General features: G+C 43.3%; 1 protein-coding gene across 1 annotated transcript in view; it reads left to right on the forward strand.

Moving 5' to 3' along the window:
• PRXL2A (peroxiredoxin like 2A) overlaps window positions 1–13,601 on the forward strand; it is a 108,342-nt gene that overhangs the window by 73,705 nt on the left and 21,036 nt on the right. Inside the window, exon 4 of the mRNA XM_073596878.1 lies at window positions 3,202–3,342. Coding sequence (XP_073452979.1) covers window positions 3,202–3,342 — 141 coding nt within the window. The remainder of the gene's footprint in view (window positions 1–3,201; window positions 3,343–13,601) is intronic.

Below are 13,601 nucleotides of genomic sequence, written 5' to 3' on the forward strand. Positions count from 1 at the left end.
TTTTTTGCTGCAGAAAAGTGCATGACTCGTGTATAAGCCAAGGGGGGCACTTTCAGCACAAAAAAATGTGCTGAAAAACTCGGCTTATACTTGAGTATATACAGTACTTAAAAAAAAAATATATATATTATTATTATTATTATTATTATATATTTTTTTTTTCAAAATCATTCACAAGGTTTCTTCGGCCTCAGTATAAGCTGTTATATTATATACAATTTTTAGAGCTGCCCAAACATAGGTTATTCACTTATGCCCTCTATCCATAATGTCTTTCCTTATGGGGAATATCCCCCAAAAACCACTTCCACAAAGTAAAGAAAGAAGAAAGGGGGAAAAAAGAGAGAGCCGATCCTCCACCCCCAATATCTGCTAGTACAACACTATTCCAGTGCATCTGTGGAAAAATCCATGCAATCCACTGCACCACATTGGGGCCAGTAGAGCCTAATGAACTTTGTGACATTTTTAATAAAGTTCCCCCCCCAACAAAAGTAAACAGTGTGATGCAGCCCTGCCGCCCGCGCACCACGCTCTAATGCAGCTGCTGGTGTGAACGGGCCTTAAGTCATGCTCTTGCACCTCCTGACCAAGAATTTACTCAAGGCATTTGTATCCAAAAGGCTTTAGACGATGCCTGAAGTGATTCATAACATTGATAAAATATGAATATTTTCCATACAGATTCACAAAAATGTACATACTGTACAATGTAAAATGGCTCAAACTCTGCTGAGCCTAACAATTCATACCATAGCGATTTGTTTGGGTTATCCTACTAGCAGTTGATTTCCTTGAGCAACTTCTAGAACAGGTACTATGAGTTCCCTTTATAGCTTACATACCAGAAAAATTACATTCTGAAACAGATTTATTTTAAGAACTGTGCAAGATATTACCGGTGTTTCTATATTAATACGCTAAAGACCTGAGATTATGACAACAAAAAGGCACGTCAGTAAAAAGCATGTCAGAAATCCACTCATTCAGAGGGAACTTGGTAAACAATCCCACTAGTAAATTCTTAACTTAGTAACCTGGGGTGAACTTCTCACGTATAGTTCTGTGAAGGTAGCTGAAAAAAACAGGGATTCTTGTTTTGTAGGCTTTATATTTTAACTATGTTGTATGTGTATAAAAAAAAAAAAAAAAAAAAAGAAAAAAAGCATTTAAAACAAAAAACATTGAACACAGTTTACATACAGTAAGTGGTACAAAATAGAAGTCAGCTAAGGATAAAACATAATGGTGATTTAGTGTGCTTGAAAAAAGTATTTTTCTTGTAATAGAATAAACTTATAAAGACCATGGGGTTGATTTGCTTAGGCCCGGTTCACAATGGTGCAACATACTCTCCGACTTTTGAAGCATGATGTGTATAAATCAATGATTCCACTATGAGAGTCATCTTAAAGTAGAATTGCAGTCTGCCTACATAATTTGTAATAAAAACATCTTTGCCATTCTGAAACTCCCCTCCAACCACTTTGCATATTATTTCATATATACTTTGATTCTGTACTTGCCAAATATGCTGCAGGAATCTCCCTCCACTGAGTCTGGCTGCTGCCATTTTAACTGTGGGCAGCTGAAGCTGCTGCCTGTTCACTTCCTGGATTTACACAGACACACAGAGGCATACCTCAAGCTTTGCAGCCCTGCAGCTCTCATTGGCCTTCTTATGAATCATCCCCCCTCCCTTCCTGGCAAAGTCTTATGCATTCTCTGAGATTGCGCTAGCGTGAACCCAGGCTAAAAGAGGTTCCTGCGCTACTTTGATCCGACTTTGGTCTGACTTCAATGATGTTGATCAAAGTCAGATCATCATCTAAACTGATCCGACTTTGGTGTGCGACTTGTTGCTCTGAGGATCTTGAAGGGGAACCCCATGCCAAAATAAATAGAAAAAAACGGCGTGGGGTTCCCCCCCACCACCAATTCCATACCAGGCCCTTGAGGTCTGGTATGAATTTTGTGGAAAAACCCCACACTAAAAAAAAAAAAAAAATGGCAGAGAGAGAAGAACCAGAGGGAGAACTGGCAAAGGAAGAAGACCTTAGCGCAGCGAGAAGAACCGGAGGGAAAAGAAATCAGAGAGAGAAGACATGCAGGAGCTACTTTACTAAATGACTTTGTCAAAAACCTGTGTACTGGTTTTTTTATTTTTTTAAACTTTAAACCCCATACTCATTCACATAGGGTGGGGGGCCGGGATCTGGGGGCCCCCTTGTTAAAGGGGGTTTCCAGATTCTGATAAACCCCCGCACTGGCAGACCCCCACAACCACCGCCCAGGGTTATCAGGAAGGGGCCCTTGTTCCCATCAACATGGGGACAGGGTGCTTTGGGGTAGGGTTGGGGGCCCATATTGAGGGCTTGTGGCCTGGGTATCTGTGTTTCCAGATTCCGATAAGCCCCCCACCTGCAGACCCCCACAACTGCCGGCCAGGTTTGTGGTGAAGAAGCCCTTGTCAATATCAACAAGGGGACAAGGTGATTTGGGGGGTGCAGAGCCCCCTTTGCCCCAAAGCACCCCCCCATGTTGAGGGCATGTGGCCTGGTATGGTTCAGGAGCGGGGGCGATCGATTGCCCCACCCTTTTCCTGGCCTGCCAGGCTGCATGCTCAGATAAGGGTCTGGTATGGACCTGGTGTGGAGTTTTCCCTCAAAATCCATACCAGAGCAAAGGGTCTGGTATGGTCTTAGGGGGAACCCACAACATTTTTTTTAATTTTTAATTTTGGCGTGGGGTCCCCCCCTTAACATTCATTCAGACCTAAAGGGCCTGGTTTTGTCGGATCAAAGTCGGAATCCCATTAATTAAAGTCGCATGGCAGTCGGACATGAAGTCGTAGGGCAAAATCAGAGCGGAAGTCGTACGACTTCCCTGCCGGAACAGTGTGAACCTGGCCTAAAACTGGAGAGTGCAAATCTTGGTGGTAGCCAATCAGCTCCTCATTTCAGCTTTTTAAATTAAGCTTTGACAGTAAAACCTGGAAGCTGATTGGTTTCTATGAAGAGCTGCACCAGATTTTGCACTCTCCAGTTTTAGTATATCAACCCCAATATGTCATAGTTTAGTTAAGGAATGTGTAATTATTTGTCATGCGGGAAGCAGTTATGGTTTATTATCATAATAATTTAGTATGTTTTGTTTATGTACCTTTTTTAAAAAAAAAAAATTGCTTTTGTGGCATTACAGGAGGCTGCAGGGTTGTCGTCACTTAAGTCAGATCTTGACCAGCTTGAAATCCCGCTATATGCTGTGGTGAAGGAAAAGATTGGAACTGAAGTAGAAGAATTTCAGCCCTACTTTACAGGGGAGATTTTCCTTGATGACAAGGTACATGTATGGTATAGTTTGTTCAATATCCTAGATTACCTGGCTGGATCTACGCTGGGAACCAAGGACAATGATAATAGTCATGCTATATCTCACTGACCTGTGGCATAGTCTTTTCTGATAGTGATGATGAGGCCTCAAAGCCTAAAGCTGGCTATACTCAGCTGAATTTCTGACAATTCAGTCAATTTGAGCTGTGGGTGGTCTTGTCGGTCTTGGGTTATGACTAAGACCCCTTTTACACGAGGCGGACTCCGTTTCTAAGGAGCCCGCCTCGGTCCGCCAGCTCAGCGGGAGATCAGTCCGTTGATCTCCGCTGAGCCGGCGGATGACAGGTCCCTCTCTGCTCACTGAGCGGGGAGGGGCTTGTCAGGCGCCGCTGCCGCCTATGAAGGGATCGGATGAAAACGGACAGCATGTCCGTTTTCATCCGATCTCACCCGATCCGATCCGCCAGCGACGGACCTGAAAGTAGAGCCATCCGTCTGCTGTTAGCGGATCGGACGGGGTCGGATGTCAGCGGACATGTCTCCGCTGACATCTGACGCTCCATAGACTAACATAGAGCGACTGTTCAGGTCCGCCGTCAAAACTGACAGGCGGACCTGAACGGTCCGATCGTGTGAAAGGGGCCTAAGACCTTATAAGCTGAAAGGCATCAACAGTTCTCATTTGCGTTTGGTCACTGTGGCTTGTTAATAAATACAAAATTTTTTAAGAGCAATCACCGGAGTGCGGATCATCTTTTCCTCATTTCTCTAGTCAGCCAGCGACTGTGGATCATGCACCCGGGAGCTCTGCTTTCTATGTGATGTATGGGTAGCAGCACTGACTTCTTTGTTTATATTCTTGTCGGTACCACCCTGGCTTGACAAAACTTGATTGAAAATTCAAAGTCAGCTGAAAAATTGATGGTATGGATGTTTGAATACCCAAACTGATTGGATGCAGCCACTGTCTGAGCATTAAACTAACCATAGGTTCCCCAGTAAACTATTTGTTAAAATATTTTACCCCAGTACTTGCAGTTTACAACTTTCTATGCTCCTGGCTCCTTCTCTCCCAAAGCTGTTTCCCTGAACTTATGATCTTCACAGGAAAGAGGAAACAGTGGACAGTGCAGTCTGTTGATTAGGAAACAGACAGAGGAGTTGATTAGGGAACAGAGGAGTGTCTGGCCATCCCAGACTAAAGGGCCATGTGTTTCTATTGTTGCACATAGTGTAGGGAGACACAACTGTAGTCCTTACATCCAAGGGTGGCTTCATAGGATGCTGCAAGAAAAAAAGAGCCCCCCCAATAACAGCAAATTTGGGGCAGTGGTTATGGCAGCAGCTTAAACTGGAACACAAGCAAGGATTAAAAGATGAAACCGCTGCATACTCAGTAAATGATTAAATCAGCTGCTGAAAATGCTTAAAAAATGAGGGTTTAAGATCAAAATGTAACTTCCAAAAGGTTTTGCAATCAAGAGAAAACTTCAATGCAAATATAACACCGATAACATCAATAATATAAGATGGAAATGTTTGTGCACCAAAGTGCATCACTCCTAACAATTTGTAGTGAAAACTTAATCTTGAACACATGATTAGAAAGGGATTCCAGTGTTCATTTTTACTGCTTCTCGTTTAGTCATAAGAAATAGTGACTATTATGAGAAATACCGAGTGGATGTAAAGCCAAAATCTATTTTTCAGTATGTGTGGCAGTATTCCTCACTGTATAGAACTTTTTTAGCCAAGTTGTTTTATGTGAATCTGTTGTAATATTTTTGACCTGGAGATCCTGACAGTAACATGACTTCCTGTTGCAGGCTGACAACACTAAGCACACACAGTTACAGTTGGCAACAGCATTTTCTGCCTTTCATGTACATCTTCACCTTCAGTTGGCTTTGGCCTGCCTATCTGACAGACCTGATAATAAATCAAATAAAGCTGTAAAAGCTCTTTCAGACAGGCATTTTTTTTTTTACATGTTTTTTTCTCTTAATTTTAGAGTCAAATATATTTTTATTAAGTTTGCAAGGTTATACAGAGCCATTTAACACTGGCAAAACGTAATATGTAGCAATTAGCATGGTAGAAAACAATTTGTCTGTACACAAACTTATACATATAGAGAGTGGAGTATATAAGAATGAGTGTATACCAGTTTGGTTCCGATTCAATCCCATGGATAACATATAAATCATGCTACTGAACAACCACAGTTCCATAATTTCAACGTCTGCTGTTGTATCATAAAAGGGATGGGAAGGAGAGAGTAGTGAAAAGAAGAAAGAGAGAGAGGGGAAGGAGAGAGGAAAGAAGGTGGGGAACGGGCAAGGGTAGGGGGGTCAAGTCAGGCTGGCAGGCCCTGGGGCAACACAACGGGCGCTCTAGGTTGAATTTATTTAGGCAGGTAGCTTTAGCAGACTTTTCAAGGCATTGGAGGTGGTGTACTCGATCCATATTAGCCACATAGTTTGGAATTTATCGTAGGTGTCGTTATCTAAGGCGATCATCTCCTCCATTCGCATGATATCATTGACAATAGAGACCCAGGAGGATAGCGGTGGGGTAGTAGTAGTTTTCCAGTAAAGTGGTATGAGTTGTCTAGCTGCTGATAGGAAAAAACGAAGTAGGGATCGTTTCTGGGAGGGTATTGAACCTGGTAACATGGATAGCAGTGCCATTTCAGGCGTGGGCGTTGTGGGTTTATCATAGAGGCTACTGTACACGGCAAAAACCTGTGACCAAAACGGCTGGATGGCTTTGCACTTCCACCATGTGTGGAGATAATTGCCCTCCGGGTCTTCACATCTCCAACAGGTCGTGGCAGTAGAGGGGAAAATTTTGTGTAACGATTGGGGGTCTCTGTACTATCGTGCCAAGAGCTTAAAATTTTTCTCTTGTATATGGCAAGAAATGGAGGACTTGTGTGTGAAGTGAAAAGACTTTTGCCAGTCATCTGGTGAGAGATCCCTGCCTAGGTCAGTGGCCCATCTCCTCGTGTAAGGTGGCAGTTGATCGTGATTCAGTAAGTGTAGTAGTTTGTAAATGGTGGATAGTAGATGCCTGGGTGTTTCCGAGAGAGAACACAGCTGCTCGTAGTCTGTTAGGGGTCTATGGGTGTAGGTAGAAGAGAATAGGTCAGAGCAAAAGGATGAGATGCGCAAGGCTGTGAGCCAATTACCTCTGTCTCCTGGGAGGACCGGCGTACCCGTGTTAGGGTGTATGAATGAGTTGGCTGTAGGCCAGGTGTCTCATGAATATGGGCCCACCAGATTAGCGCCCATACCCTGAGGGAGGTCTGGATGGTCAAAGAGCGATGTAAGCGGTGAGGGGTCAGTAGATAAAATTGGTAATAATCCCTTCCTATACCACAAGTGTAGTGCTGTAGTTGTCAATGGAGAGCAATTTGTTAGGGTAGAGAGCCCTCGACCATAACCCCAGAGCAGAGCTCGAAGGTCAGAAGTGGAGAGGTCTTGTTCTATGGCAGTGGATGCCTTGGGGAACGGCCGAGGGAACCACTCGAGGATCCTAGTTAGGACTGCAGCCCTGTGGTACATTTCGAAGTCTGGGAGGCCAACCCCACCCCGGTTTTTAGGGTATGTCAGCAAGGCATGTCGAATACGAGACATCCCCTGCTGCCAGACAAAGCGTATAGACATAGAACATAGAGAGGCAAAGAAGCGCTGGGGGATAAGTATCGGAATCGTCTGGAAGACGTATAAAAGTTTGGGGAGTGTATCCATTTTTAATGTATTGATACGGCCAAACCACGGTATTGGGGTCTGATTCCATGTATCTAATTCTTTCCGGATTCGGGATAGGAGCGGGGGGTAATTGAGGTTGTAGAGGTCGGCTAAGTTGGATGGGATGGTGACTCCAAGATAGGAGATGCCCCTTGCTCCCCATTGGAATGGAAAATTGGTCCGTAATTGTGTGAGGGTAGAGGGAGTTAGGGATATGTTAAGGGCTTCTGTCTTAGACATATTAAGCTTAAAATTACTTAAGTCTCCAAATCTTCGGAACTCCTGCATTAAGGAAGGTAGGGAGGTGTGGGGTTGTTGAATGTAGATAAGGAGGTCGTCTGCATAAAGTGAGAGCTTTACTTCAGATGATGGCGTCAGTATTCCCATAATGTTATTGTTTTGCCTGATGGCCGTGGCCAAGTGCTCCATCACCAGCACAAAGAGCAAGGGAGACAACGGGCACCCCTGCCTTGTTCCATTGGATATCACAAGTGGGGCTGATGCGGAACCATTGACCAATACAGAGGCTGTGGGTTGAGAATAAAGCGCCATCACCCTAGATATAAATGAGGGGCCGAGTCCAATCTGTTCTAGAGAAAGGCGTAGAAATTGCCAGTTAACCCGGTCAAACGCCTTTTCAGCGTCAAAAGAGAGGATGCAGGCCTTCAGATTGTGTTTACGGATGAAAGAGATTAGGTGGATTGTTTTGGTGGTATTGTCCCTGGCCTCCCTACCAGGGACAAAGCCCACTTGATCTTTGTGTATAATGGAGGGTAAGAGGGGTGAGAGGCGATTGGCCAGGATCTTGGCAAAAAGTTTAACGTCTACATTAAGGAGGGAGATAGGTCTATAACTAGTGCACTGAGAGGGATCTTTGCCGGGTTTAGGTATTACTGAGATGGTGGCAGACAGAAGGGATTTGGAGAGGGGATGATCATCATCTAGGTAGTTAAACGCCGCTGCGAGAAGTGGAGCTAACAAATGGGCAAATAATTTGTAGAATCTGGGCGTGAAGCCGTCTGGTCCCGGGCATTTACCGGATTTCAATCCTTTAATAGCCAGTAGGAAGTCTGAAGATGTCAGGACTTCCTCCAGAGCTATGGAAGTGGGGGAGTCTATTCGTGGGAGGGCTGTTTCTGAAATATAATTTCCCATGTCGGAGGGTTGTGGGTCTTGTCCTGCGTCTTGTCGTGGGGATTGTTGAGGTCGTGTGGGGAGGTTATACAGTTGAGAGTAGTAGTGTTGGAAAGCATCTGCAATGCCCCTAGGGGTTCTGATCTTTTGTTGGTTTGTGTTGCAAATGAATGGTATGGGGTGTCGAGGGGGACGCGGGTGTAGGACCTTAGCAAGGTGTTGTCCGCATTTATTAGCTAGCATGTAGTGACGATTTCGTCCTTTGTCTCTGGCTATAAGGGTGTTTGCATCTAGAATGCGGAGTAAATCTCTGCGGGCATTGGAGAGATCCACAAAGGTACTATGCGCGAGGTCTTTCTTATGTGTGCTTTCTAAGGTGTGAATAGATGATAGTAGCTTGACTATATCGGCCGATCTAGCCTTCTTTAATCGTGTGCCATGTTGGATGAAAATTCCCCGTAACACACATTTCAGGGCTTCCCACTTGGTAAGGGGGTTGGTGTCATCTGAGCGGTGGTCATGAACAAAGTTTCGAATTGCCTGCTGGATGTCTGTCACACAAAGGCTATCCTTTAGTAAATTGTCATTTAGGCGCCAGGAAAATGTTTTGTGTGCTTTAGGCGGATGGGCTAAGCTTAAATGGGCGGGGGCGTGATCAGACCAAAGAATGTTACCCAGTGAAGCTTGTATAGGGATATCGAGTAGGGATTGGGATACTAGAAAATAGTCAATGCAACTATATGAATTATGAGCGACCGAATAACAGCTGTAATCTCTCTCGAATGGGTGTTGGACTCGCCAGACATCCACTAATTGGGCTGAGTGTAGAAGTGATTTGATATGTGTGAGGGTGGAATGTGGTATAGCTGACTTACCCGAGGAGGTGTCCACGGCTGGCGACAAGGTCACTTTGAGATCTCCTCCTACAATAAAACAGGGGCCCCCAAACGAGATTAGTTTGTCTATAAGCATGGAGAAAAAACTCCCTTGGTCTTGGTTTGGTCCGTATACATTAGCAACTGTAAAAATAGAAAGGTTAGATTTTAGTTTGAGTAAAATAAAGCGACCGTCAGGGTCTATCAGGGTATCTAATACTTCCGGGTGGAAGGATTTATGGAAAGCTATAGACACTCCTTTGGATTTAGTAAGTGGATTAGTGCTATGGAACCATTTATGGAAATGGGGGTTATTCAAGGCTGGGATGGACGAACCCTTAAAGTGCGTTTCTTGAAGTAGTAAGATTTGAGTCTTGGCTTTATGGAAGTGATATAACACCTGGCTTCTTTTCTCAGGGGTGTTAAAACCTCTGCAATTATAGGAGGCTAAGGTAATGTGATCTAGGGGAAGCATAAAAGTAATGGGGTGGGAACAAGCCTAAGATCTCCCGTCAAAACTCTGATGACCCCTACGTGACCCAGGACCTGCCCTGCCTGGGGGGAGAGGGAGAAAGGGGGGAAGGGAACAGAGGATGGGTAGGGAGAAGGAGTAGGGATAGAGGAAGTAAGAGAAGCAAAGAAGGTGGACAGAAACCGCCTTAGACCTGTAAAGACAAAACACATCCACCATGTAGACAGAGAGAGCCACCATGAGATATAGAGGTGAAAAAGGAGGTTAAAACAATGAAATGGTAACCTGAGAAGAATCATGGGGTGAAATCGCATGGTAACTGGATAGAAAAAAATACTAAATAACGTAAACAGTGCAATAATAAGCACTATTGGTCCTAAGAGGGGTTCAAACGTGGTAAGCGCACAGAGCGCCCCCCAGTCCCGGGACCCCCACCGTACATAAAACATGAACAACCTAAGGACATCGCTCACAAACATCTCTAGTCATAGGCGTAATGTAGTGGCCCTAGTATGGCACGTCTGCCTTTCTTCCGCACCGCTGTCGAAATGCTTCATGAAGCACGGAAGTCCTCCGTGTACTCAAACAGCGTACAGGGAGTCACATTGGCGGAAGGGGGGGGGGGAGGTGGTGACAACCCCCCATATTCTGGGAGGGTTAGTGTGAAGCTTAGTGTGGAAGGAAGGCATCAGTGCGATATTGTGATTATAGTAAATTAAGGCTTATCATCAGCAGTGTTAGAACAAATATATACTTCCCTTGTCACAATCAGGGTCCCCCCCTCCCCCACCCCACACCAACAACAGTTAGCCACAGACATGATGGACTAGTAAAAAAAAAGGAAAAATATTAAAGGAAAAGCTGGTATGTATGAGAGGATGCGCTACGAGACCAAAAACAAAGAACTGAGGAAAAAATTAGAAAAACTTGTGCGCATCGTCTGTAAACAATGTGGTGCTGGTAGTTCTGGGAGTCCAGAAGTGGATTCGTCTCTTGTTGACAAAGCAAGAGAGAGGGGAAAAAAAAAAGGATTGGAGACAGGTATCCCCCTGTTTCACAAGAGAGCATCAGCCGTCTGGTGACTTGTGAGGTAAGGGTCTGGGGCGCTTCTGCCTGCCGGTCTTCTGCCATTGCGTGCTGAATGGTAGACCAGGTGTGGTAGTTGGGAGAGGCCAGTCTGGTAGGGAAACCTGTGGAAGTTCCAGGGTGCTCAGGAATCTTGGTAGGTCTCCTAAGGTACGAAAGATGGCCGTCTTGCCCTCGTGCTGAACTCGCAGTTGGAACGGAAAGCGCCATTGGTATCTGATTTGTCTCTCTTGCAGAATTGAGGTAAGGGGTTTCAGAGAACGTCTCATGGCTAGTGTCTGACGGGAGAGGTCCGGGAGTAGCATGACAGGGATGTCGTTAAGCCTGATGGAGTCCTGGTGTAGTGATTTAATCTATATTAATATATATTGGGTGTATAGATAATTAATAAGTAAGTATTATTATAATGATGATGATGTAAGTACTCTTCCGCAGCAACCCAATTCTTCCAGAGAGATGCACTTTATTGACTTCCAACACAGAACAAAGTCCAAAGTCCACAGATGACAAAGAAATCCGACAGAGGAAATATAATTCAGAAACCCATCTCCTAGGCCTGTGCGTTCCCAGCCATGCACAGACAAGCCCCACTCATACACATACAAGCCTAACTTCCACACACAGATGAGCCTTACTCCCACACTAAATGCCAGCTTGAATGTCCTCTATCAAATACTAGTCCACTAGGAGGGAGTTTCTGCTAGGTCAACCCAAAATACTCTTTGATCTTATTGTTACCTCGTCAAGTCTAATTACCATCAATAAATACTTCTACTATGGTCCTTTAAACAATGTACCCTTTGAAATGTTCAATTAGGTTTCCAGACCATACCTCACCTCACACACCTAGGTAGACTTGCATGAGATTAACACATTAAAGAGTCCCCTTGATATGTTAAAATTCAGTTGGACAAATCAACCAGTCAATTGAATTCTGGCCTGGTCAATATTGACTGCATGTGTACATACACACAACAATGTCCCACATAAATCGGTGAACATATTACAACATATACCCCCACTTGGGTCGGTTCTAACAACTAGAACTGACCCATAAATCAAACAACAAAAAATATCATTACGATTTAAGGTACTGGATGCTTTACAATGGCTCATATAAAATATGAAGTTGAAACTGGTTACATCTCTCTTCGCCAGCCTCTAAAACATCCCCATGAAACAGTTATTAGATAATATAACTTTTAGACCATGACTAGAAAAGGATTTGGTAAACGTCAGTGACCCATATAGCTGTTAGGCCTTATTATATCACATCAAGATCTTGAATATTGCGCAAAGATGAGCTGATGTCACAGTCCATTCTTCGGTCTGACTTTCTCACATCTCTCACCATCTCACTGAACGTAAACTTGGTATGCTCTGGGAACTCCAATCCACATGTCCAGGATTCTCTCATCTCCAGGCTCAAGCTTTTCATTTTTAAAGATGCTTTTACGCAAACACTCTACTTTCATCTTTATAGTAAGAAGAACCATCAATGTACCAGCACTCACTTTCAAGGTCAAAAGGTTTGGATATGGCAGTAAAAACTGTGCTTTAAACTATTTTCTTGCACTTGACATTCATGAGTCCATCTTGCAAGCATTTTACAATTCACATCTGCTTCTTTCCATTTCCTCAATTTGAACAAAGATGACCGGGTTGTGTACCTGTCAAGTACCAGAATTTGTTGATTGCCAGCCACAATTTGCTTTTGTAATTTGCTGTAGGCCGACCCCTCATTGCATCCAATAGAGCAGTTACTTGGATCATTCAGTCCATAATTACACTTGAATGGTACACCAACATATACATATACCCCCACACAATGGTTCAGATAGAGTCATCAGTGTTTATCAGATCTTCTATCCAGACAAAGCGGCAGTGGAAATTCTTGCCAGTATCTTCACCATGAAAGGTAGAAAGGTCTTTTCCATCCATATATGTCATAGCCTTTAGCATATTATAAACAACTGAATCAACAAAGTTTCAAATCATGACTAGAGTGATGAATTTCACTCACCCCTCTTATAAATTTATGAAAACCACCCAACATACTATAATTTATGCTATGCCAAGCCATTGTGCAGCATCTCACCTTAGATGTCAAATATATTGATCCATACGCATTATGTAATATGTACAGATGTTATGAAAATTATTTTAGGTTAAAATGCCTCTCTTTGGTTTTAAGATAAAGTTCAAGAAATAAAACAAACAAAAATAAAAAATGAAAAGCAAAATATATCAGGAAAAGGGAGAAAAATTAAAAAAATTAGGGCGTTGAAGAAAAAAGAAAAAAAGGTCCATTGCTTGATGAATTTCGAGAGAGTCCATGAATGCTTTATAATTCCATGTATAGTGATATATTGTCTATTCAGCATTTCTCCCATAATTCTCCACCACTATTCAATTTCAGACTTCTGCTATTCACATGCAAGCATCTTCAGACATCCCTGAAAAACAAAACTCTCCAACAAAACTAATTAGCAAGGTCCTTAAACATTGTTTGAAGTTAAAACAAAACACTATTTACACGTTTACAGTTTGGAGCTAATTCACCCCCACTGCTAGAGAAGTGTCATCTGCATTCAAAAACAGATCTGGAGAATATACATCTTGTACATTCATGACACCCTGTACCCCCTTCAACTGCTGTAATAATGTATCACGTTCCCCTCTCATCTTGTCATACTCAATTTTCAGCTGGTCATATTTATGTTTTAACTGAGAGAACGGTATCCAAGTCTTTGACCTTTTCTTATTATTATTTTGGTCAGCTCTGTTTTTCATATTAATATCGCCTATGTTTGACCCGGAGTGTCCTCTCTGAGTGTTATCATAGGATATTATCTTCTGATCTTTATGTTCAGTATTTGTCCTAAACAATGTGGCTAAATCAATTTTGACAGCCTGCTCATTTGACTTTCTCCATAAATGGTCTGCTCTC

This window comes from Aquarana catesbeiana, linkage group LG08 (assembly GCF_042186555.1).
Source record: "Aquarana catesbeiana isolate 2022-GZ linkage group LG08, ASM4218655v1, whole genome shotgun sequence".
Taxonomy (NCBI): Eukaryota; Metazoa; Chordata; class Amphibia; order Anura; family Ranidae; genus Aquarana; species Aquarana catesbeiana.